The 26,886-nt window shown below is 37.0% G+C and overlaps 1 protein-coding gene across 1 annotated transcript in view; it reads left to right on the forward strand.

Moving 5' to 3' along the window:
* The first annotated feature begins 4,725 nt into the window (after positions 1-4,725).
* The window catches only part of LOC128188183 (uncharacterized), a 43,802-nt gene continuing 21,641 nt past the window's right edge, over positions 4,726-26,886 (forward strand). The window contains exons 1-6 of the mRNA XM_052859080.1: positions 4,726-5,067; positions 5,263-5,277; positions 17,886-18,036; positions 18,319-18,525; positions 20,376-20,565; positions 24,782-25,482. Of these exons, the coding sequence (XP_052715040.1) occupies positions 4,906-5,067; positions 5,263-5,277; positions 17,886-18,036; positions 18,319-18,525; positions 20,376-20,565; positions 24,782-25,482 (1,426 nt within the window). The 5' untranslated portion in view covers positions 4,726-4,905. The remainder of the gene's footprint in view (positions 5,068-5,262; positions 5,278-17,885; positions 18,037-18,318; positions 18,526-20,375; positions 20,566-24,781; positions 25,483-26,886) is intronic.

Genomic DNA, 26,886 nt, shown 5'->3' on the forward strand with positions numbered 1-26,886 from the left:
AACATCCGTACACAACCAAACAAACACACAAACAAACCGTGACGTATCCAACCCGCTCACAAACACTCATTGACAACCAAACAAACACACAAACAAACCGTGACGTATCCAACCCGCTCACAAACATTGTACACAACCAAACAAACACACAAACAAACCGTGACGTATCCAACCCGCTTACAAACACTCATTGACAACTAAACAAACACACAAACAAACCGTGACGTATCCAACCCGCTCACAAACATTGTACACAACCAAACAAACACACAAACAAACCGTGACGCATCCAACCCGCTCACAAACATCCGTACACAACCAAACAAACAAACCGTGACGTATCCAACCCGCTCACAAACACTCACAGACAACCAAACAAACCGTGACGCATCCAACCCGCTTACAAACATCCGTACACAACCAAACAAACAGACCGTGACGTATCCAACCCGCTCACAAACATCCGTACACAACCAAACAAACACACAAACAGACCGTGACGCATCCAACCCACACACAGACAACCAAACAAACACACAAACAAACCGCAGGCCATAACCAGCAGAAAATACAAGGGTGGAGGTAAGGACACTGACACACCCAACCCAAACACAGAGGATTTCAGACAATTTCAAATGGCAATTTAAAAAAGTTCGAAATCTTACTTTTTAATTGATATAATATTGTAAATAAGTTAATACAGTATTAGCCTATGTCTTTGTAAATGGAACACTCGGTCAGTTAGAAGGATCATATCGTAATTATTTCTGATGTATATAGATATGTTGAATTGATAATTATGTTATCGGTATGTCAAATAAAGTCAAAGCCCTAGCACCTTGATGATCTAATAAACCAGTCGGGAAGTCAATTTTTCTTAATCATCTATAAGAGTATTCAAACGCCATTTATGATGACAACATCAAAAATTATAAATTAGGGATATAAATTGTAGTTGAAAGAATGCGGGGCTTTATAAATTGTCTTGTTTGCTTGTACCATCAACGCATAAATGTTTGAACAAATATCTTGAGTCAGAACAAAATACATTTCTCTGTCACTTTATAATGATTCATAATCCATCCTCATTTATCAAAATACTCTTTCATTAAAATAAATACATTCAATAGAATTATGCACGGTGTGTAAAAAAAATTGCTGGAATTTGCCTCGTTTTGCTGAACGACAAAATTGCTTATGATAAAGTTTGGAAAATCGACGACAATTTTGCTCATTTAAAAAGAGATTAAATATACTTTAAGGTACAAACATGGCTTTTATGGGCCTTTCTATATCCTATGTGTGCTGGTCGGTGACTTTGTGGTTTATTGAGGCATCCCCTTTACATGTCTTTTTTATATAATCATGCGTGTCCATAGAATTCCAAATATTAAATTCTAATGAAGGAATCGTTTTTCGTATGAAAAGTCATAAACTTAGTAAATTACCCTGCCTGATACGGTTGGCTGATCACAGCATTCTATAGAAATGTATATTTTTATTTATTACTGGATGTAATGTGGTAAAAAGATGAAAACTGCATTCACAGCAATTATCTTTAATGGGGTAGTTTCTTATGTAATTATAAGCCGGTTTGTGGGCTCCCTGACTCCCTGGCAACTACTGAAACAAGATAAAACATCAGATGTAGCCACAGCGATCAGACTGAATACGGACATGCATCGTTTCCTCCACACTCTGTGATGCCGTGTTAAACAGAGTTTCGTACAAATCAAAGAAAAAATATCACAAGTTTTTCTAGATCACCCGACCGTGGGGTTGCTTCAAAGCAGCTGATCAAACAGAATTTTGATCAAGAATCATCTATAATTTACCTGTTGGTGACGTGGCCAACATTGGCTATTGATCAGATGATGATTGGTACGTCCCACGAAAGCTGGGCCACAAAACAGAAATGGTCAGCACGAGGGGAGAGTGGCCCCTAACCTTACCCCCAGAGATCGATCCACATTTACACCCGTAACTATTCATGGGGAGAAAAAACCCATTCCCGCAGACGACTTGTTCGTCTGGTCTATCGATGTTTCAGCGCTTTCCTTTAGTTATGTCGGTAATTAAGTAAAATTCACGACATAACCCGTATCTTTGCTTCGTTGGTTATGGGTTGAGAGTATAAATGGAAAGAACTTGAGTAAAACGGAAGTGATGCAGAGTGGGTACCTCCTGACCCGTTTGGTTTGGAATCGATGCAGTTGACGACTAAACACCTTACCCACAGGTATGTATTAATCTCATCATCTCATATTTTGTATAGGTATAGCTTTCTCAGAATAATTTTACATTAATGGCGTCAAAACAATTGCAGAGGAACATGTTTGTGTATTTTAACACTATTTACGTTCAACAAAGTTGGAATATTATTATGTATGCGATCTTGAGAAAAAAAATATAAAGTTGGCAGATATGATGTATTTATACACATGTGGTCCTCTTCAAACACAATCCATCATCTCAAAATTCTTCTCACGTTGCGTGTTCAAAATATTTTAAAGCCAAACTTCCTTTAATATAAAATCCAAATTGGGTAATAACCTTTTTCTGTCAGTGTGTATTATATATATCGAACGTTTTCTTCTATAGGGAAAGAAAAGGAAGCCTCGATATCGCCTGTCGCCATGGTAACTCGTCTGTTGAAGAATGGTAAGTCACGTGCACCAACAAAATAAGAACAAGTGTTACAAAGTGTTTTGTCTCCCTGTGACAGGGTATACATGGTGTCTTGAGAACAAGTCTGGTGTAGCTCCCTTGTCATGGAAATGTTATGTTGCACTCACCTCTTTCAAATATTATTGAACGTGTTCGAAAGTTAATTTGTTTTCAGATGAGTCGCGTTGTTTAAAACCCCACTGCCAACACCTCATTAAATATAGATCATGCAATATTGTCGATAGTTTATATGTATCAAAGACCCTACACAAACGAAAATCCTCGAATGTTCTGATATTTATATGTGCTTATGAAAATTGAGTATATTTTTTTCTTTCCCGAAATTGTAATCTATCTGCATAGAGCAATGGGTTAGGGCGTTAACTACAAACCTGTAAGTCATGAGCACGAATCCCGCTTGGGCTTTTTACCTTTCCAAAAATATTTAAAACATAATTTTTGGTCAACTATTGTAACATTTGAAATTTTAAACCGGTGAAAGTAAATTGAATATAATACACTTTTATCCACATTAATATCGACAGGCTCCCATACCACAGAAATATTTACAGTTACTTGAAAAAAAAATAAAGAACGCCTTTTGTGGTTTTGACTGTTCAGTAACTATGAAATTGATTGAACCTGTAGATGCGCATTATACCACGGAACTCAATAGAGATGCTCAAACTTTTCATGACAAGATCAGTTCCGATGTCCTTAGGATTTGCTTTCAAGACACCCTGACACTGTGTATGGGGAGAGAGAAACGGGGACACTTGTTCTTGTCCAAAAATCTGCACCGACTTTAACTGTAACCTTTTAAGTAAGAGAGTCTGTCCGTGTGAGCGCTGTTATTTTGAATACAAAAAGTTTACCAAATCTTTAATTTAACGGTTGTTTGATTTGCATTTTCTATTGTTTGATATGGTTTCTGGTTAGAATCATGTGATTGACCGTTGGTTGTCATGTTCTTTGTCATATTTTTGGTCTGGATTCATTTATCGTAAAAAATATTTCTGTAAAAAAATGTTTTGATGGTCACGAAGCCTGTTTTGGGTTGTCGGGCATCCATTGGTGATTGGGCGGCGGTAGAATTTTGCGTTTGGTTCCTTGGTCAGGGTCCGAGTTTTCTGGTAAAAAAAACTTCGTGCCAGAACTTTGTGGCAAACTGGCAAACTGGCAAACTGGGATTTAATGCATTATCGATGAGTTCCAAACACATCATCCCTGGCAAGTCCAGTAGATGAGCACGGCTGATTAGTTGTAACCTCTGACATAATGGAGCCGTCAAGTCAATGAACTCGTTTTGTGTTTGCATGTTAAATTTATCCATGTTTAATTAATGTTTACCCATTTAATTTCTACTAGAATAAACCTGTTGTCACGTGGGACTTTGGTTTATGAATTTAAATTGCGATTTTGGGTATAAAATTTTCAATATTCATTGTTAGTGTAGTATAAAATCGTTTGATTCGTGTTAATTCCTGCTTTTTATTTTTTCCCCCTAAAAATTATTTTCACGTGTTCACAATTTTTTTTTCTATTTTGAATTTTTACACAGAATAAAAAAATACAAAGAGCGAATACATGATAACATAATATGATTAATATAATAAAAAAAAAAATTCGGTAAATATTATCAATACGTTTAATTAATACAGTAATCAAGCTAAATCGCGTTCTTCAGATTACACAAATCGATGATAAATGAAATTGGTACAGAATGCTTCAAAATTCTCCACAGAGCGGGTATCGTGCATAATGTATATTGGATCCGGCTGTCTGAATGCATTTGCATAGATTTCACATTATCTATTTGTGTTCACCGGAGTGAGGCAACTGGTTTGGGAGTTTTTCTTCTTTTCATTTGAGCTTTAACAGGAATGACTCGGCAATTTTGTTATGCTTCCAATGGTAATAATAAATGATTAATTGCTTTTGGGAATACAAAAATCACACCATACTTTTAAATACTTTTCCAAATATGGCAATTTAGTGGCAGAGTTATTTCCCTTAGTCCATACTTACGATTGGTTTTCAATACTGAAAATTGACCAATCGGAACACTGTTTGCATTTGGCTCTCCTCTGAAATGTTTTGAAATCGTCAAGGCGGTTTCGTCTAAACAAAGCATATAGTTAGAGGTTTGAGATTCAATATGTTCGGCAAAATTTAAATAACTTGCGTCTCAGTGAACCTGTCTTAACCTTGACATGTCATCGCCGATATTATTAGCGAATGCGTGGAAATGAAGAAATCAACATGGCCGACACTCAAGAATCCGGAGGAATGGAAATGAAACGAAAGCAGTGCGAGTCGTTTACTATTGACTTTGTTCAAGGCGGTGGACAGAAAGAGAGTCTTCAAGATGCATTTCTTAAATTTCAGAAAGATAAACAGGTACACAAGGCTAAAGCTGTTATTTGTTATCTTAATCTGTAGTACCGGCTTCTTTAATAATGTAAAATGACTACTAAGGCTTTGGTGGTTAATATTGAATTTCTTTGATCATAAAGATGTATGAAAAAAGGATAATGTATAATGCACACTAAGAGAAGATCTACATGAATTCATTGATTTCTTATTTCTTATCAGACTTCAAATGGAAAGGTAGGCACAATTATCATGATTAATATGTAAACGGTGTGACCGTTTGACCGAGCGCAGGTTTAACACAGTGCAGTTTGATTTTTGTATGATAAAATCTATTTTAAAAAACGCATACAGTAGGATCCGCCTGCCTACTCATACCATTCGACAAAGTTAAACTAAACGTCGCGTGCTCAGTCTACATTATGACGTCATATTTCAGACGTAAAACGTTCAAATTTTGTCTTCGGAAATAGCCGAAGAGAGTTACGTGATTCCGAATTTTTTATTTCTTCTTTCATTGTTTATCAATTAAATTCATATGAATGCCGCTGTAATGAAATTAAATATCTTATTAAGTATCTATATGATTAGTTCCTTGACGTTTATGTTTTTATTTTCCATCTGATAACTTGATAAGACATACATAGAACAAGTCGTGTTTCTTGATTAAAGCACAACTGAAACTTATCTGGTTTCCTTTTTAATTTCTTTTAATTCAAATTACCTTCAAATGAAACATTGGAACTTCTTTAATCGAGTTCAGGGGCAATAAACATCGATAAGTACCAGTCAATCAATGATCGAACTAACTTTTTAAAAACAAAATGGCTGCCAATATGGCGGCGCCCATGGCTGGAAGAAATTTTTTTTTGGCCTTAGTACCCCTGATTCAACTTTCATTTTTCACTGATTTTCATATATATATACGTGATACCATTAATCCTCGCTTCGCGAGGCGGGCTTCGCCCGCCTCTCGCTGCGCTCGGTATTACAGCTGTATAAGGAGATACACTGTTGCTATTATTGAGATCAGTCCTGAGTCCCGGTGGTGGAATACAATCCTTTTCATTTGAAAGCATGTTTCTGGCGTTCTTTTTTATAACCTTAATTTAAGATATTCTGCTTGTTAGCATCTAATTATTGCATTTTCCACCCCTTACAACCTTCTCATATTAGTGTTACATTTAAAAGACATCAGCTGTAAAACAAACTTCCTCAGAAACACATGTTGTACATGTATTAATTATTTGCTATTTTTATATAGGTCCTAGATTTTATTTATGGCTGGATTGATTTTTGCCCATATGTTGTTGACAGAGAAACAGACATCTGCTTTAATATGCAAAACAATTTAAGTTTGTGTTTATTTTTTAAGTAACAAAACATCTTTAGTTAATCGCATTTTAAAAAAATTTCACATACTTTTTTGCTAGAGTACCCAATATAATTTACTAGTACATGTCTAACAGTACATTGTATACCTTTCGATAAAGGGATAAAGGGATATTGAGAAATGAATATGAAATGATACTTGACTTGCCAGCAGCAATTGTTATCATAAAATGTTAATGATTATAGAATTGCCTGTGGTGACTAAATTCATTTGATTGTGAATAACAATCAAGGGGTCCAGTAAATGTTCAATGTATCATTTATAAAATCAATAAGTAGATTAATTTCCTACTGGCTTTTCCATTATGGGGACTACCTGTATGCATCTAGCTAGCTTTTGTGGCTTTCTAACCAAAGGCTGTACTTCATATTTCCATTTATCTGATATAAAACTATGTTGGGAGATTTATTAATTATTGTAGAGTGGTAGATTTTGGTAGGTATAGCAAGCAAACAGCATGATTAAAGGGCATTATCTCAAATATTTTGGAGTTTTCCTCAGTTTGGAACTTTACTGAAGTACCAAATTTAAAGCCTTAGTCATTTTTGTTTCCTATGAAATATTTTCTAATAAATGGTAAGATAGTTTTGTTTTCATAAACAGACTGTTTTAGATTGTTAAAAAAATAAAAACCCCAGCATTTACTCCCAAACATGTATTACCATGTATATTCATTTACCTGGATTTACCTGACTTTTTACGAATTATATGTTAAAAGTTTTCCATAAAAATAAATTAAACCAAGAAAAGAGAGCTTTTCTAATCCGCATTATGTAATGGTTTATCTAGATTTGTTTTTGTTGAAATAATTTCTTTTAAGAACCATAAGTAAGATATTTGGAGGATAAGCCTATGTTGTGCACATTTTGATGCTCTGGAATCTAGATTTAATTCATTTAAAAAAATCTCAAGTTTCCTTTTTAATTTTTTGTTTGTTTTTAAGTAGTTCTGTTTAAAGTTGATCTGTTTACCGGTAAATGCAAAAAATAAAAATCAAAGAATTTTAATCACAGAAGAATATTGACAAAACTTTATACCTATCCCTGTCCATGGCTTCATCTCCTGTACTTTGTTGACCAGGGCAGATGTCATGTCACCAAAAGTATATGCCCCCTCAACAAGCTCAAACTTTATAGTTCCCAGTGATGGCTTCAGGAGGTCTTTGTCAATATATTTAAACTTCCATGAAAGTTATTTTAAGGGACCATTGATCTCTTAGAATAACATTGGTGGCATTCAGGAAAGAAATCAGTCCGGGTTAAGCTGAGATTACAGGTGTTGGGTACATCGATGGTGGTGCGATGGATTTTTACATCTAACTTGGATGGATTTACATTCTGTTGACCGTTGGTCACAGATATGTACATACTTTAACAAAAATCAGCTGCTAAAATCTTTTGTTTGACTGTAACCTTCTATTTCAAACCCACCTGTTCAAGTCAACCTTTTTTTCTCTTCAAAATCTTTACTTATACATTTCAAATGGAATTTCTCTTATTAACCATGCATCTGTTTTGATTTTTATACCATGCTACAGGCTTTGTATACTTGTGTGAAGTCCGTTGTCAGGTTATTTTGTTCAGCAGTATTCTATAACAGTCTTTGTGACTTGTCTTTAGTTTTCTATCAGACAGGAATAAATCTTGGACACATGGTCAGTGAGTGTAACACCTGAGACCGATTTCACCTGAAAGCCAGGCTTCTTAATCAATCGATTTGGGGAAAAATTAACCCTTTCTTCCTTGTATGATGGCCTGACAAAGTAAGACTAAAGAGAAGCGGGGGTTTGATGAATAGCAAACTGTCTGCCGGATTGACTTGCCATGGGAAACGGTGACAGGACCTTTATGAATTTTAATAGATTCCTCTCCCTCAATCATGGATCTTGCCACATTCAGACAAGGAATTTAGACCTTGCTTTTGAACATACATAATTTCCATACATAATAAGCCCGCCAAACATATGGGGGTAATGGACTCAGGGACAGAAATTATGAGGTATGGGTTTTTACCTGGGACGACTCAGCAGTGATCTATTGCACAATAAACAAGTGTGTTGAACTATGTTCTGTTTGATCTGTAATTTGGACAATTTGATGTTACTTTATGATAAATGATGTTTTTGTGGCGTGTATGTTTTGATGGAGGTGCTAGTGGCCGTCCCTGCAATCAATGCGCATGGATCCGCTGATCGTTAAGGAGGGGAAGGTTTCCTTTTATTCTCTACCTGTGAGTGGGGTTATTGATCACAACGAGGCACCAATAAACCCATGTTGGCACTTCTTCCTTTGTTATCTCAGTTGACAAATATTTGGTTCAAACAAAACAAGTTATCTCTTCTCTATACTAGATTTAATGACTTTTTTAAACCCCTAAACGGGCACACAAAATCTTGGGAGTATTGATTTCTTGACCATTCGGATATATTTATTTATATATATTTATGCATATATTTCCCTTGTCTGTTCTTTTCATTATTGAGTGGTTGATCTGAGTTTCTAGCATTTCATTCTTATAGTTTCCAACAGTCAGAAGTAGTGTTTGAACTGTATATTTCTGTGAGACCAGGGTATAGGAACAGTTTTTGCTGTCACGTTACAAGGCCTAAGTAGCGTTTAATCTGCCCGGGCCTGCGTTGTGTCGGGAGATGAAGGGTCCCACCAGCCATGCTGAGTCAACAGAACAGATTTATGGGATTCAGCACTTGAGTTGTGCACCTTTGGCTTTACGTAATTGTGCAGTTCAGGTGTAGCTTCCAGAAGACCTGTACAAGATTTCCTGTGAAGCAGGGCAGCTCCCATCTGTGCTCCTGCTTTTATTGATTCAGTGATCAGAATAGAAGACATTGTCTTTAAGAAAATGCAGAGTCAGGTTTGGAATCAATATTATTCTGGAGTTTCTAGTCACTAGTTTGTTGTGATAGTATTACAGTGGTGTAGCTGGGCTTGAAACAAACAAATGTATGTACAGTACTGATTTTGATTCACTAACAAATGTATGTACAGTACTGATTGTGATTCACAAACAAATATATGTACAGTACTGATTGTGATTCACTATAAGATTTCAAATATATGCATGTATGTGGTTTTTGTAGCTTAGATGCATTCAAATTTTATTTTTTTAAAGACCTTTGATATTTAAGTCATAGTGTTTTCTTGTATCAGAAAAGTCTTTGTTTAGAATACAATTCCTCTGTTGGCTTTCTAAAAATGAGGTTGGATATGATACTTAAACCTCTCTGTCACAAGCTCTGTCCCATGGAAGCCCTAACAATGCTGTGCTCTCATTGACTTAAGTCCTCGGCTGTTGAAGCACGTTTAATGACGTTTGGGTCAATATTGACTAGGTGATTTTCCTAGCGTAATATACCTAGCGCTCAAACATTCTACCTGATCCAAAGAGTAAACGAGGCCAGCTTACCCCCACAACCATTGTTGGGGAATTTCATTTTAAAGAGAGGATGAGTAGAAGTTACCAGTGAGATAGGGCTGACCTGTGATTTCTTATCCGATCTCAGTCGTGAGGATGCTTTGTCTCGGTGGAGGACGTTATTGTGTGCTCAGAAATAGAGGTAACTCAGTTCAGGTTTAGTTTTTCACGTCAGGCGAACAATAATTTTTTTCTGATTTAAATGTTAACTTATTCAGGGATAAAATCAGGAGGATTAAATATCTCTAAGTTTTTTTTGGTGTGGGATTTTTTTCTTTAACTTTTGTGCATTTGCATTGCTGTTAAGCTTCCTGAATGCCACCCAATGAAATTGTTGAATTTTCACGAAAAAAGAATAAATTCTGAAAAAAAAAAAAAGAAAGAAAAAGATGGATTTGTTAGGATAACTGTGATTGTTTGGAGAGCCACACCCAGTGAGGTAATAATGAGAGGGGAAATATAAAATGCAAATGATCTGGTCTGGTTGTCTGATCTTCTCCTTTGATGTTACCTTTGTTTGATTTGCATGCATGCTTTTAATATTTGAATGTGATTTATTTCCTTGATGTGAAATTTTCTGCTACAGGATTTTGTGTGCCAGTATTATTTCAAATCTCCATGTTACAAGTACCATTCTTTCTTGCCTTGATTTGTTTAGGGTACTTGTACTAGTTAAGAACTTGAGCCTTCTTTTCTGACCATTCATTGCTGATTTGACTGTTTTGCTAACTTTTATCCACTAAGAAAACAAAGAGTGGCTCTAATATAATAGTCCAAGTTTTGGCTTTTGTGTTTACAGAAAAAGTTAAATTTTCCTTGAATAAAGTGGGGAAGGACAAGTGTAGGGTTTTGTGTGGCCTGCTCACTTGAGTTATGTCAGCCAATATTTGTGGATTCCTAACCTGCTGGCCGAGCGGCCTTGTGGTGTTTGTTGATTTCACACAAACTTTCCTGTTGTCACCGAGGCTTCCTTTACTTGTGTTTACTCAGAAATGTTTCAGGGAAGAAAAAAAAAAGGAAGAGATGATTTATTTGCATTGTAAATGTATTTCATGAGCTGTACACATGGTGTGTAAAATTCCTGTGTAGTGACACATTTTAAAACTGTCCAGGTGAAGTGCTGGAGTGGTGTACGTTATTTTATTGGCGACGTACAAGGGAAGCATTTACCTTACATTAGCTGATATTTTTTATCTTGTTATCTTGTTAGTAATCTTACATAGAGACCTAACACAGGTGTGTGGCTTTGTTTGAGAGGAGAGGGTGCCATCTTGATGAATAAGAGATTTTCATTGATCACGAGGCTTTAATTTTTTCATCTGAGTGTAATGATCACATCAGGAATAAATTTGGATCTGATTAAATCACAGTACTGAAAGTGTACAACTTTATTGTCATTTTGTAAAGGTTTAAGAGATAGGAATTGACTGAGGATAGGTTATTGGACAATTTTGATTTAAAATTCAATACAAAAAGTTACAGAATTAGCAATGAGGCAATTTAGACCACGCCTCAATCCGTCTGTTTGTGGCAAGGCAGTCAGGTGTTTGAAGTGAGGCAGGCATTTGATCTAGAGATAGCTGTTTTAAGTAGCTAGGGGACCCATACCACCATATGCCATTAAAGAAAAGGCCATAAGGGAGTCACAAGGTAGAGGCTGATGGAAAGTGAGAAAGTGGAGCCGGTGATGGCATCTCCATTGATGTATTCAAAACTATTTGAGGTGACTTTATAAAATGCTCATTGAGTTGGAAAGTTCATTGTTGCCTGGATGTGAACTATGTTTGTCTGTTATCTTCTGTTGTCAAGCATGGATGGAGTAGCAGAGAGAGGCTGCTCATCAAGGACTTGTGCAGTATGCTATAACCCCCACACATGCTTGGCTGCATTCAGTGGGGCCAGTCAGACGGCTGAGGGCTAGCCATTCTATTACACAAGTTATTTATTTAGCAACTCTTTCTCATAAACTAGTCAAGCATGTAACTACTTTATGCTTGGTAAATTACTTGCCGGATTTTGAGATTTTTCCTGTATATGCGGCAGTCAAGGAAGGATATTTAAACTTATGTGTCAATTTGTTGGTGAAAAGATAAATGTGACATTGATTCCCTCTGCTGAAGTGATTCCTAGGCATGGAGGGGATGAAGTCTGCCGATGTGTTGTTTGATCTGAGAATGAAAAGGTGAGATTTGATAAACTCTGGCCCAATTGTCATCTACTCGCCTTCTCAATGGCTCAATGCTGGAATGAGAATGTCTCATTACATGGGAAGTTGATTTAGCAAAATTTGAAATTGATCTCCCTTAGAAAACGTAACATGGAATATAGATACTGCTTTTTAAGTCATTGAAACTTAAAGAGCTATGATCTGGTATTAGCTTGCCTTCTAAAGTAAATTGTTTGTAACACGCAAAATTCTTTTCCTCATTTGTTGACTGAATTTTGTTCCTTGTCGTTATTACGTGATGCGTATGTAAAATCGGCTTTTGTGTGAGTGAATGCCTTTTTGGGAAGCCCTTAAGAACTGTCTACATTGAGGGTACCACCCAGTTGTCAGAGGCTTTTCCCTGCTTTTTCATTGATTTTTTTATTCTGAGACAAATTATTTCAAAGTGTTCTTCCAATGTAAAGGATGGTGGCAGTATTTCTTTGGTCAGGTAATTGAGGAGTTGTTTTTTCAGGTAGATCGTATTTTCATGCAAAATAAAAATTCCGGTTGGATCAATTCATTATATTCTGTTGTTTGCATCAACAAATTTCCTCATTTATATTTGATAGTAATGTATCTTAGTCACTTTACGGATTATTTTGATAGGATGTATTTTGTTCATGCTTGAAAGGTGATTGATAAGGGAAACATGGTTGAAAACTCGTTTTGCCGCGCTCTCTTGATTAAGCCTGCGTGGCATTGCACACCCATGTGAAATGCTGGTGGAGATTTTATTTCATAGAGAGTACTGTAGTCATAAGTAGAACTAGTCCGGGGCCGTCGTAGCCCACTGCACTGCACCACGCACTGATTTATTGTGATGGATTCTGGCGGCATCTTACCGGATAGCATTAGACTGATTCACTTCTTCTAATACTGTCAGGTAAAGATGTCCTCAGAGTTTGCTAAATCGACCATATTCTGCACCATTACACCTGCACTGTTACTCAGCTCTTTCTCTGTATTCTCTCCATGCAAACAGATGGTGCCAGATAGCAACAGAGCTATTAAATATTCATCATTAATTTATTGTTGTGGTAAATGTCTTATTTGTATTCAGAGAGGGGGAAATATGATTTTTCGTGGAATTTGAACTGTCTTTGCTGAGTTGCATGGCTACCGGGCTGTTTGTATTCTCTGTAGTAATATAACCCTCTGATTTCAGAATCCACCAGTGTAATCAAATCTCGCCATGAAACATGTTTACAACTTTTGGAACTTCATTTCATCATTTTCAGGTGCCATTTGGTTCAAAAATGAACAAAGAGATATTAATATTTGATAATCACAGTATTGATGATATTTTGGTAGGGTAAGCCATAAAAATAATCACAGTATTGATGATGTTTTGGTAGGGTGAGCCATAAAAATACATTGATTTTTTTTGTAAATTTGATGATTAATGGTTGATGATTTGATTACACAGATGATATCTCTGTCCTACATCCTGGTATACTCTTTCATCCAATGAAATGGTCTGTAACATCTGAAGGATGGAAGGTGCATTTTGCCTGTTGTATACACTGTTTTTGGAGATTGTATACACTGTTACTAGGCACCAGACAACAGCTATCCAGCACCAGCAGCGTGAGAAGGGGGGTGGGATGTTGCGGGCCGTTGTTTGTATACTTTGTTGAGATGGATGCAGGTATACGACAAGTGGCAAGTAACATGTGACAAGGAGCAAGATGGCCGCTGACACCTGCATGCTACTATAACTTGTACTTAAGTCTTATCTTTTCCATAGGAAGTTAAAACATATCAGTTGTTTCCTGTTTTGCTGTTTGTTAGATGGTGGTTGTCCATTGCAGACAATAGCTGACTTGACAATTGTTATATCCCTTGGTTTATTTCCTCTGTATTTAAATTAATGTTCTTTATTTATGGATGTCATCTCCTCAATAAACTTGTTAATGATTTGTTTATGAAAGCTTGCGGAACTTATTTGCTGAATAACCTAGTCAAAAAGAAGGTGTTTTCAATAAAGGGTCCTGGCCATGGAAAAGTTTCTGTATAATTCAGAAGGAAGGCTTTCTTTCTTTACCACAGGGAAATTCCAACTTAAATGGACATGTATTTTTCATAACGTGTAATGAAAAGGAAATTTTTAAAAGTTGAGCATAGGAATCTATCATCAAATGTTAGATATAACAGTGAAGTGCGATATATTTCATTGATGACTTTTTTATGAGGCTCTCTTGGTGAGAGTTTAACGACTACTCCCTGCTTTATCTAGATCTCGCAGCTAGTGCAACTTGGATCCGGAATTGGATTGTCAAAAAATAATTTAAAAAGATCGCGAGGTTTTATATTTTTGTCCATAAAAAACTTTATGTCAATTGCAAAGGTACACAATTTTAAGGGATTGTCTAAGTTTGAACGTGTCGGTGGTAAAAAAAAGATTTGATCATGAGAAGGCAAAAATGTTAAGAATTTTGAATGGGGTGACATAGTGGGTTTGAGGCTTGATTAGATTTTTTGGAAGCAGATTCAGTCTCATCAAATACCATTCATCATGCATTTAATCTGATTAGCAAGTCACCAGATCATACCATTTTTGATTAAAAGGATGAGCTGTGTCACATTGTGACGCTTCCAAAGGCTCCAGATTTCAGCCATGGTAAAATGATGAGTTGAAAATGTCAAATTGATAGATTATGCAAAATGTTTATTGCTAATTTGCTATTCTGGTTTGTTGTGGCATTCGTTAAATCTATTCTTTACCTGTGACTTGAAAGGCTTTTCTGACAAGACAATCTATTGGTTTGTATTGGAACAGAGCCCTCAACAATAACACTATAAATTTATTCACGAAACATCTATCAGAAATGTGTTCCCATCCATAATATTACTCGATGCCCGTAATGTATTACAAGTCTGTTTCGGAGGAAGATGGATTGTGCCTGCATCAATCCTGTGCATGGTAATTAATGGTGCATTTTCTGGAACTGGGACTGACATTAGGGAAAGCCTCCCCATACCTCACTCCTTATGAGGCCAAAGATCTCAACAGATTTTGGCTACTTACTCCAGACTCTAACTTTCCTGGGTATCAAGTTGCTATGATCTTCTTGCCATTGTGTCTGAGCCATCTGGTTTCCAAGTATTTGTTCCTGGTGATTGCATGAAAATGACTCCCATTGTGTTGAGGACCTTGTATCATATTCTGATCCGCTGGGACTCGATTTTCTTATCTTATCAAATTCTGTTTCACCCAGACAACCGTTTCACTAATACATTATTCCATAAATAGATCCTGCTCATATTTTTGTGCTAAATTTTAATGAGAATTTTTTGTTCTAGTAATTGCTTTGTAGGTTTCATTAGTTTTAGTGGAAAAAGTGATAAGCTATGTATGAAGTTTGGCTCTATTGCTTTCAAATTGAAATTCTATACTAGCTAGTTTATATTGTATTGGAAAACAGGAAAATTTTGTCAAATCTTTGAAGGGACACTGAAATTCTTGTTAAGAATTGATCCTCTTTCTAGTCAGCTCAGTCCACACACCGCCATAAACAAACCATAGCTGTCACTCCAGCCCACGGAGCAGACAGGGAATTATGGGTAATAATGATCAGTAACGCTGTCACTGCCCTAATTATCCCCCTTTGTTCCCCATGGCTCATTAATGTGACTGATTGGCCCAAGCTTTATGGAAGTGTGTGACCACATAGTTAGCTGGTGTCTCTCTGGTCAGCCAGATCATTGATACCACTCAGCCGGTCAGTGTCTACCTAGCGAGGGACAACAGTACTCTCAGATTTATAGAGCCAGAAAGGGGGAAAAAATACAATAGGGAAAAAATACAAAACCTTATCATAGTCTCTCATGAAAGGTTTTAACATTAAACATTTATATAATGACTGTTGAGACTTTATTTATGGCAACATTTGATATAAATTGTTAGTATTTTATTTCATCAGTCAGGTATAACAGCTGTTCACCGTGAATACGGCATATGTACGCAATATGGCTGCTGTCTCCGGCAAATGGCTGCTGTCTCTGGCAATGGCTGCTGTCTCCAGTAGCCCTGGGTGAGCTACCCTTGAGGCATCACTAGTACTCTCCTAGAGGGGTAACAGTGAAGAAGCCATCGCCAGAGTTCAGAGCTTATCACCCCTTGGTTATCTTTATGGAGGGGGTCTCGTGTTAGCAGTAGGCCGTAATGACAGGGCAGAAGCGATGCTTAACACAAGTTTATCTAGGTTTACAGTTCCCTTGTCAATGACTACTTGTGTGGACAAGAACAAAGAGTTGCGGGGTGGAGGGGTGCCTGGACATTGTTGTCTCTAATAGGATCTGTTGTTTGACGTGTGTGTATGTGCTGGGGGCCTTCCCTGGTATAAGGGGGGACCCTAAACAATTAACAGCCACGGTGGTCGACCAGGCCTCCAAACACTGGCACTGTTTGTACACTCATTATCAGGGAACAATCATGTATTGTTTGTAATAAACATTGTTTTGTATGTTAAGATGTTGACATTTAACAAGAGCAATGAGTACTTAAGTTTCAGAGCGATGACTTTACAGGGAAGGCACAGTCTGTTTTACTTGCTAGTCTGGTGGCAAGTTCAGAAGGGAAGGACGGGTCGGAAAACTGGAGGACAGAGGAACTTGTAGTCGGAAAAAGATTTGTTACCCCTCATCCCTTTACTTCCTGGGTTTTATTTCAACACACCTCATTTAAGTGTGGTTAAGAAAACATATTAACTCATAAGACCTTCATAACTTCCTTCTGAGGCTTGAAGTATGAAAATCAGAGCGGGGCACTTGACAGGGCTCTATTTGTCTTTGTTAAACATGTTCCTTGTTTCTTGTCGACTGGGCAAGCAAGGGGGGTGAAGCGGGGAAACAAGTTTGACTGATCTGGATTGTTTGATCAATATTTGATTTCAGTAATCAATTTTTATGGAGGGAGATCACTTATATTGGAAATATCAGAGCAGAGAAAGGTGATCAGGACTGACAGCCGGGGGTCACGACCTTCTTAGGGCTGAACATGGAAGTAAACAATGTTTGATTAATCTGGAATGGCTCTCTGTATTTGGTTGATAAGAAACAAACAATTCCCTCTGGTCGGTGACAGGCCAAGACTGGTCCCCACACAGCCCCATTGTGTACCTGCTTACATCTACCCTGGTTTATTATTTCATAATGGCATCTTATTTCACTGTAACAAATATGTCCTCTTCTCTTTTTCTAGATGGTTAAAAAGGAATTCAACCGCAATAAAAAGAAATGTGTTCAAAGAAAGAAAAACCAGGTTTTACATGTCGTTGTGCCTAAATAACAGAGTGTTGTTTACAACTGAGTTCCAAGCTATAATTGCACTGATTTTTTTTTTTTTTAGTTTACTGTTTAACACATATTCTGAAGGTTTATGATAAGAACAAAATGAGGCATAAGGAAGATTTGTTTGTAATAGTGTGTTTGTCTCCATGGAACAAAGACTTTCCTTTGCATTGAAAAATCATTGACAGATAAACAATGAAAACATGCCTGCATAGCTTTGCCTTGAAATTCTGTTAATTCTGTAGTTATGTTGGGTTGACATAGTTTGGATGAGGTTTTGTCATTGGTAACAACTCATAGATGATCTAGACAGATTAGCTGTAAGATGGGCTGTATTTAACAAACACTGATTACTCTGAACAATTTGCTGTGAATATCACACCTGTAATTGTCCCTTGATCAAACTCAAAATAAAATGAAAGTAGCGTCCTTGAATTCATTGATTCAGTGTTTTGATGACAATGTCACATAATAAGCAGTGTTTGGGAATCAAAGTTTTGTATTGTTTTATGTTTACAGAAGGAAATCAAAAACCAAAGGAAAATGAAGCGAAAAAGAAAGAAAAAACAGCGAAATCGGCAACACATGCAGAAACTAAGGGCCAAGTTTATGGCACAGACGAAGAAGTATTTTGGTACACCCTATGCAAAGCGTTATTGGACACCTGATGGTACATGAATTATATATAACTAGAATTTCAGTCATTTGATCAAGTCATGCTCTACATTGCATTTTCCTTTAACTTACATTACAAAAGAACATTTGGAAAAAAGAAAAATATTGGCAATTTAAATTAAGAAATTTGACACCTCAAATAAAAATAGAATTGGATGATTTTGCTTAAAGATGCCATTTTGTGCAAAATTTTATTGTTAAAAGATCCCCTCTTTTTAAAATTTAATTGTAGAGACAAGTTTTCATGCTTCACAGCAAAATCTTAATGTGCTTTCAGATGAGGAGTATTATTCCAAGCGGTTCCTGGACTGCTGTGGGCTGGTGCGTCAGGTTATGCTGGATCTGAGGAAGGAGTTTGGGTTTCGTATCGGGCCGTGGAACCAAGCCTACATGTACGACACACTGCCTATCACCATTGAGAGAGAGGAAGACATGAAGCCAGGGGACCTAGTCTTCATCTCGGGGATTTACCCTAATCCCAAATGTAAGCACCTACCCCAGTCCTAGTTTGCATAAAACACTTCATGGATTAGGGTCACTTTATCTTCACTAGGATTTGTCCATAAAGTGCATAACAGTTCCCACGCAGGAATAGAAAAGCTTGGCAAAAAGGACACGCCACTTCTTTCTCTCTCCCTTTCATGCATTAAATTTTGATTAAATGCAGTTAAAATTGGAAAAAAATTGATAATTTTCAAAAATGGTAAAAGAAGTGGCAAGATAGAGTGGAACTCTGCTGGGTGGGCAGGGAGTTTTATAGATAGACACCAGGACAGTTCTGCTTTTGATGAGTTCAGACAACCATTAAATAGAGATTTACCAAGTTTCTCTATCTCACCAGTGACTTTATTATTAGGCCTGTATACTTGACTGTCTCTTAGGTCCTCTGGTATTAATTAAATTCTTCTCTTTATCAGGATAAATTTATTTAAACAGTTTTCCCAATATGTTGGCTGACAATGAACTCTTTGATGGGGTTAACCCAGAGAGCTTAGTCCAGATTACCCATAACTCCCATCCAGGTCTCGCTCATGTGGCCTAAACCAAGTGTAACCAATGCCCAGATTTAACATCATTTACAATCAACTCAAGGACGTAGTTTTAAATATCCCCACAGAAATACCTATCATAGTTTACTAAAGCCGAGGTAATTGGCCCGAAGTAGCCAAGCGATCTGTTCGGGACGTTGACAAAGACTGCAGTGTTGTAAGACGGGAATGCACGGGTACCTGAATGTATGCAGAGCTTGATGAAGTTACAAGGAGGATATAGCATGGCTCACAGGCTAAATTGGTTGAGCTGGATTTGGAGCTAATGCTGAGTAAATACAGCAAGATTGATTGTCGGTCTTAATTAATAAAAGAGTAGCTTGTGTTTAAAACATGATAAACCTGATAGGAATCTAATTGAAGAGTGTAAATTTTTTTATGGGGCAAAGCTCACTACACAGCCGTTTTTGTGTAAGTTGAGAATTTTAATTCAATATTTTGAGAACTCTGTCCCTGTTTGTCAAGTATCGTTGAAGCATTTGGCCGCTGTTGTTCTAATTCATAACAGAACAGAACAATGGCTGATTTGGAAGAAGAGCTTGTTTCAACTTAATGCAGAATTCTCATTTTCCCCTTGGCATTAGGATCCCTCCAGTCCACAGCGTTAACAAGTTCCTAAAATCAATTATGTAGGTGATTGTTTGTCATTTGTTATCCCATGTCAGTTTAGATGATATATATCAAATTTCAGCATTTAAAATGAGGGGGGAATCAATAGCAAAGATCCAGTTATTACAGCTCCCCTTAACTTCAGCCTCGTCAGATTTGATTTGATTTTACTTTAAAAAGGTGTTTATAAGTTCTTTTACATTTATCATTAGAAAATGAGAATGAGGTGTAACCATGATATATAGTACTATACACCCAATTGTTTAAACGGTCCCTTACATTTATGTATAGAAACGGAGAAAGAGGTGTCCTTTTGATAGATACTTTTGTTAACGTTATTGTTGGGGTGTACTCTTGATAATTAGCTGTACACGACATCTTGATAAATAACTGTACCTCTATTGTTGGGATGTAATCTTGATAAATAACTGTACACTCTATTGTTGGGATGTAGTCTTGATAAATAACTGTACCTCTATTGTTGGGATGTAGTCTTGATAAATAACTGTACCTCTATTGTTGGGATGTAGTCTTGATAAATAACTGTACCTCTATTGTTGGGATGTAGTCTTGATAAATAACTGTACCTCTATTGTTGAGGTATGCTTTTTGTAAATAACTGTACACATATCGTTGGTATAACCTTGATGAATAACTATACACCGTTTTGTTACAGCTCGGCAGCAGAAGCATAATATGACCCACGTGGAGATCTGGGCGGGGGACGGGTGTAAGACGATTGGTGCCCGCTGGAACAAGGGCAAGGTTCAGGTGTTTGACCACTACAAGTTCCAACCCAAGAGCTTCCACAGCGAGCAGTACATCTTCAAGTCCATCGACACCTGGTTAGCAGGCACATGCAAAAGGTAAATGTCCTCAGCCTACAAATAATATACCTCACCAGACCTATAAAATACAAAGAGCCAGCTACATACATACAGAAGGTCTGTCTTCAACACTCAATATGTCACCAAACCCCAGAAATGCACACAATGCAGATTTGTTGCCAAACCAAAATGTTGCACTTATTTAAAGCCAAGGAACTGGTCAAATGAGAATACATTTTATACTGCAACACAATATGCTATTTAGATATAGTCTAGGACATTTAGGTCTGTGTCTCCTATCTTGACTTTGTATTGCTTGTAATTTTCTACAGGTGGATATTCATTTTAAGGTGTTAAACTGGTATTCTAGCTTGTTGCATTTGTCTTTCCAGTCAACAAATGCTCATAGCAGAATTCAATGTCTTTATGCTTTTATCGTAATCCATCAGGAAAAGAAATGTAAATTGTTAACATCCCTGAAGAAATCTTCAAATGTCAAAGATAAAACCTGTACTCTCCATCACCCTAAAACTAAGCTTTTAACATTAAGATGACAAAATCGATCCCCAAACCTCACACAAATGTAACTGTTTAACTTAAAAGCTTTTTAATGCATGCAGTGTTTGTTGTTGGTTATCATGTGACAGAAAATAAAAGAAGGACAGGTTTACAGCCCATTGGTGTGTGTCCTTTGGAATAGAAACGGTATCAGGAGGTCCTGCTTAATTAACGCCAGACCTAATGATGCGTAGGAAAAGATTAAGAAATTGGGAGTTGTTGTGGATATGAAATCCTCGTGTGTCTGTCAACTGATATTATATCACAGGAGCTAGTCTGTCCGCCATTGATCCTCTTAATGCTCCATCCAAAAGATAAAAAGAATTTATGTCCGGCAATTAATCAATTTTTGATGAATTATTTTTTTTTTACCTAAAAGCGATAAGCTCCCAGCAAGTCTCTTGGTAGGAGATAGAAATTTAAGTGATTGGAGATGTGGAGAAGACAGCATTAAGAGGAAGAAATTAAATGGAGTCTGCAGCAGCAACTTAATATTGTTCTTTATTATTATCTGTTACCTAGCAACTCTGCTTGCTTCCTTTGTTTCTCCTTATCCTGTTGTAGCACAGTGTCTGAATCGGACCAGATTACTGTAGTAAAGTAGGATTAACAGGAAATCTTTTCATTCCCATACTGAGATAAACTGTAGTCTCCTAAACTGGTAAAATATGTATAGGGATTATTTTTCTTATTTTTAAAAGGTGTAAGAATTTAATTTTTTTGGGGGGGGGGGGGGGGCTTTTGCAAGTGCTCCATCTTCAGTAAATATACATGGCGGATTTTGGGTGATCAAACGTAGGCTTAATCCACATCGCAGCAGAGCCATTACATTGTGGCATGTCTGTTGAGCTTCATTTGTGTGCGCTGGCAATATGGAAGACATCTTCTCATGAAAAATCTTAATTAAACATAGAATCACGACAGGCTTGCATGTTGGACTCGTATTAACTTGTCCATTCATCCATTCAAATCACTACTTTTTACTATAATTCCCAATGTCCTTCCCTTTGATTCCTGTGCACATTTGGGACACAAAACGGCTCCAAATCCTGCTACATTCCTTGTTGGCTTTGTACCAGTGGTGATGAATTGGGTTTTCTGTTGCCACGACCCAATATATTTATTTCTTCTGTAAGACATAGTGATGTCTTGCTTTACATTATCTAGAACAATGGGGATATTAATTCCTCTTTCAGTATGTATTTATGAGAAAATGTAATCGTATTAACTTGAATCTTTAGTTAAATGGACTTTGTGACAGAAAATGATTGCTTTAGTAATGAGGAGTTAAAAATCCTTCAGAGCAGTGTGTGCTAAGTTCAATTGGCGGGTTTAAAAAAGTCAAGCTTAAATTTATTTTTAGCTCACCTGAGCCAAAGGCTCAAGTGAGCTTTTCTGATCACAATTTGTCCGTTGTCTGTCGTTGTCGTCGTTGTCGTTGTCGTCGTTGTCGTTGTTAACTTTTCACATTTTCATCTTCTTCTCAAGAACCACTGGACAGATTTCAACCAAATTTGGCACAAAGCACCACTAGGTGAAGGGGATTCAAGTTTGTTGAAATGAAGTGCCACGCCCTTTTTAAAGGGGAGATAATTGAGAATTATTAAAAATTTGTTGGTATTTTTCAAAAATCTTCTTCTCAAAAATTATTCAGCCGGAAAAGCTTAAACTTGTGTGGAGGCATCCTCAGGTAGTGTAGATTCAAGTTTGTTCAAATCATGGTCCCCGGGGGTAGGGAGGGGCCACAAATGGGGGATCAAGTTTAACATAGGAATATATAGAGAAAATCTTTAAAAATCTTCTTCTCAAAAACTATCAGGCCAGAAAAGCTCAAATTAAAATGGGAGCATCCTCAGGTAGTGTAGATTCAAGTTTGTTCAAATCATGGTTCCTGGGGGTAGGGTGGGGCCACAATTGGGGGATCAAGTTGTATATAGGAATATATGGAGAAAATCTTTAAAAATCTTCTTCTCAAAAACTATGAGGCCAAAAAAGGTCAAATTTAAATGGAAGCATCCTCAGGTAGTGTAGATTCACGTTTCTTCAAATCATAGTCCCCGGGGGTAGGGTGGGGCCACAATTGGGGGATCAAGTTTTACATAGGAATATATAGAGAAAATCTTTAAGAATCTTCTTCTCAAAAACTATTAGGCCAGAAAAGCTCAAATTAAATTGGAAGCTGCTCAGGAAATGTAGATTTAAGTTTGTTTAAATCATGGTCCCCGGGGGTAGGATGGGGCCACAATTGGGGGATCAAGTTTTACATAGGAATATATAGAGAAAATATTTAAAAATCTTCTTCTCAAAAACTACTAGGCCAGGAAAGCTCAACTTTTAGTGGAAGCATCCGCAGGTAGTGTAGATTCAAGTTTGGTTAAATCATGGTCCCCTGGGGTAGGGTGGGGCCACAATAGGGGGATCATGTTTTAAATAGGAATATATAGAGAAAATCTTTAAAAATCCTCTTCTCAAAAATTATTTGGCCAGATAAGCTCAAATTAAAATGGAAGCATCCTCAGGTAGTGTAGATTTAAGTCTGTTCAAATCATGATCCCCGGGGGTAGGGTGGGGCCACAATTGGGGGATCAGGTTTTACATAGGAATATATATAGAGAAAATCTTTAAAAATCTTATTCTCAAAATCTATTAGGCCAGATAAGCTCAAATTAAAATGGAAGCATCCTCAGGTAGTGTAGATTCACGTTTCTTCAAATCATAGTCCCCGGGGGTAGGGTGGGGCCACAATTGGGGGATCAATTTTTACATAAGAGTATATTGAGAAAATCTTTTAAAAAATTTCTTTTAATAACTATTTGGCCAAGAAATCTCAAATTGGCATGTAACCATCCTCAGAAAATGTAGATTCAAGTTTGTTCAAATCATGGTCCCTGGGGGTAGGGCGGGGCCACAATGGGGGATACCTTTTTATATATAGAGAAAATCTTTAAAAGTCTTCTTCTCAAAAGTATTAGGCCAGGAAAGCCCAAATTTGAGTGGAGGCATCCCCAGATCATATAGATTCAAGTTTGTTTAAATAATAGTCCAGGGGTAGGGTGAGGCCACAATGGGGGATGAAATTTTACTTAGTAATATATAGAGAAATTCTTTCAAAATCTTCTTTTTAAAGACTATTTGGCCAGAAAAGCTTAAACTTGTGTAGAGGCATCCTCGGGTAGTGTAAATTCAAGTTTGCAAAATCACAAGTGGTAGGGCGGGACCGTGATGGCGGTTTGAATTTTTACATAGGAATATATAGAGAAAATCTTTAAAAATATTCTGGGAAAGTTTTTGGTCCAAAACTCAGTACTTAGTGTGAAAGCACAGGTTATGAGATTAAAGGTAGATTTAAGTTTGATGAAACCATGATTCCCTAGAGAATAGTGGGGCCACGAAATGGGGGGGGGGGGGGGGGTTTATAGGAATAGAGAAAAATATTAGAGGTACAACAACAAAAGGGGCTTGGTATTTACCAAAAAATAAGAGGTGGATAAAAATTGGCAGATTTTCAATTTTTTTTTAGCAAGATCTACTGTACTCAGTTGTCAAGATATTTTGATACTGTAATGCTAATTTGATCAGAATTAAGGCAATTGTTGCTCAGGTGAGCGATGTGGCCCCTGGGCCTCTTGTTTCCACTTTGAATTATTTAATAAAGTTGATCAAGATTTCACTTACGGTAATATACTGTTTGTTTCAGCCACTGCCAAGAACACAAATGGAAGAGAAGGAAGTTCAATCCTAGCAAGAAGTCTGTGTTTGCTATGGGTGCTGACAAAAAGGACAAGACTACAAACCAAGAGAAGGGGGATCAGGAGAAAACAGACAAACAAAATGAGGAGGAGAAGGCATCAGGAGTTGTAGGGGAGGGCGAGGGGCATGTAGAGGGGGCTCAGTGGACAGGGGAAGAAGAGGGGGTGGGGGCTGAAGGCTCCGGGGGAGAGGAGGAGGAGGAGGAAGACTTTGGTCAACAGGATGAGGATTTTGATGATGATGGGGAGGATGATGAAGAAGAAGAAGAAGATGATGATGATGATGACTTTTTATATGAACAAGGAGATGACAGTCAAGAAGACGAGGATGATATTAATGCCACACCCCTTGGACTGCAAAGTCAAATTATGTCCAAGAACAGCTCTGTGGCTTCCATGCTGAACTATGTCAGTGTGAGTGATTCTACAACCGAGACATCAACACCGACCAATCCATCCACAGAATCTATACGAAAGGGTGACTTAGCTATTGAGGTCAGTAAATGTGTCATCGTGGACAAAAACGACAAGAACCTGAACAACAGTGCCAGCAGCAGTAACGCGGACTCTGTGTTCTCTAAAGCTACTAACTCCATGCTGAAGGGGAGAGGCAGCCAGCTATCAGCCCAACAGAACAACCAGGTCAAAGGTCAGCAGCAGTGATGCTACTTCCTGTTACTCTGTTGCAGTATTACAAAGTTTACAGTTTAATTGTGTTATGTAGGAAAGGAGTTTTGCATTTTTATATATTGCCAGATTAGCCATTTATATAATTTATGTTTATTGTTATTTTTTTAAATTTTGTTTTTTAATGTTACATTGTTATTTATTGGTTGTTCTTGCTGTTTTTAGATGTCTTTTATTTTGTAATAGTAGGATTGAATTCAGGATTTCTCTGTGTTCAAATGAGGAATATATTAAAGGTGTAGTAATATTTGTAATGAAAATTAAGGGAAAAAATCAATGAAAACTCATTAAATCTATTCTGGTCTTCAATCAGTAGACAGTGATGATCTGTTGCTAGATGCAGAAACCACACCCTCAGGAAATGACTGCTTGTCGGGATTGATTGCCGTGTCAGTACTTTGTGGCTCTGCAGGGATTAATATGTAATTTCATTTGATATCCAATAGATGAGTTTTGTTTATAGAAAGGCTTTGCTGCATTTCATCATGTGATTGTGACAAGGTCCTAGTGACGTCTCCCAATGGAGTTTCCAAAATTTGTCCCCCAGTCCACTCACTTTTTCTGAAGGAATCAGGACATCATCTCTCTCTTGGAAATTGTCAATGACATCGAAAGATTATTTTTTAAAAACTATACTTAATTTATATAAAACAAGAATTTTTTAATGGAGAAAGAAAACAAAAGATAATTTTTTGGTTTCTGCTATTGTTTCTCTTGTCTCCAGTTAAAAAAAGGTTTGCATGTATATTTTTACAAGTTTACTGTTTATTTTTACTTGTTACAAAATTGAGTTTTTCTTTTAACTGCATGATATTTAACTGATTTTAAAAATGATTTCAAAGTTTTTAAAATGTTTAATGGATCAATATTAGGTTTCATATGCAGCAACAAAAAATTCAAAAGAGGGAGGGGATATATTGAGAAGCAGGAATTTACGGAATGTTATAATAATGTTGAATGTTGTATTGGCATGTCCTGGGTATCGTCTGTTGTGCATCCCAGCGGTGATGTATGGCAGTTCACTGATTGGGTCGAGTCCGTCCACTGAAAAATGTGATATAGGAGAGTTTACAATAAATTTTTACAAATGTGTTTTTTTACAAAATGTGTACCTGTCAATGAAAAATAAAAATAGAAAAAAATCCTAGCAATTTTTCTTTTAAAAGATATGAGATGATTTACACAAGTGAAGCTGTAGAAAACAATAATGAATTATTATTAATTAAGATAATCTGGGCTCTCTCATGGGGATGGGTTCAAGGGTTGTTGAGAGTGAGAAGTCTTTCCTCCAACATTATAGGAGGGGACTCATCGTTATGAGTCATAAGTTATAAATGACTGATACCATCATACAGAATGTCATAAG

The sequence above is a fragment of the Crassostrea angulata genome, chromosome 6 (genome assembly GCF_025612915.1).
Source record: "Crassostrea angulata isolate pt1a10 chromosome 6, ASM2561291v2, whole genome shotgun sequence".
Taxonomy (NCBI): Eukaryota; Metazoa; Mollusca; class Bivalvia; order Ostreida; family Ostreidae; genus Magallana; species Magallana angulata.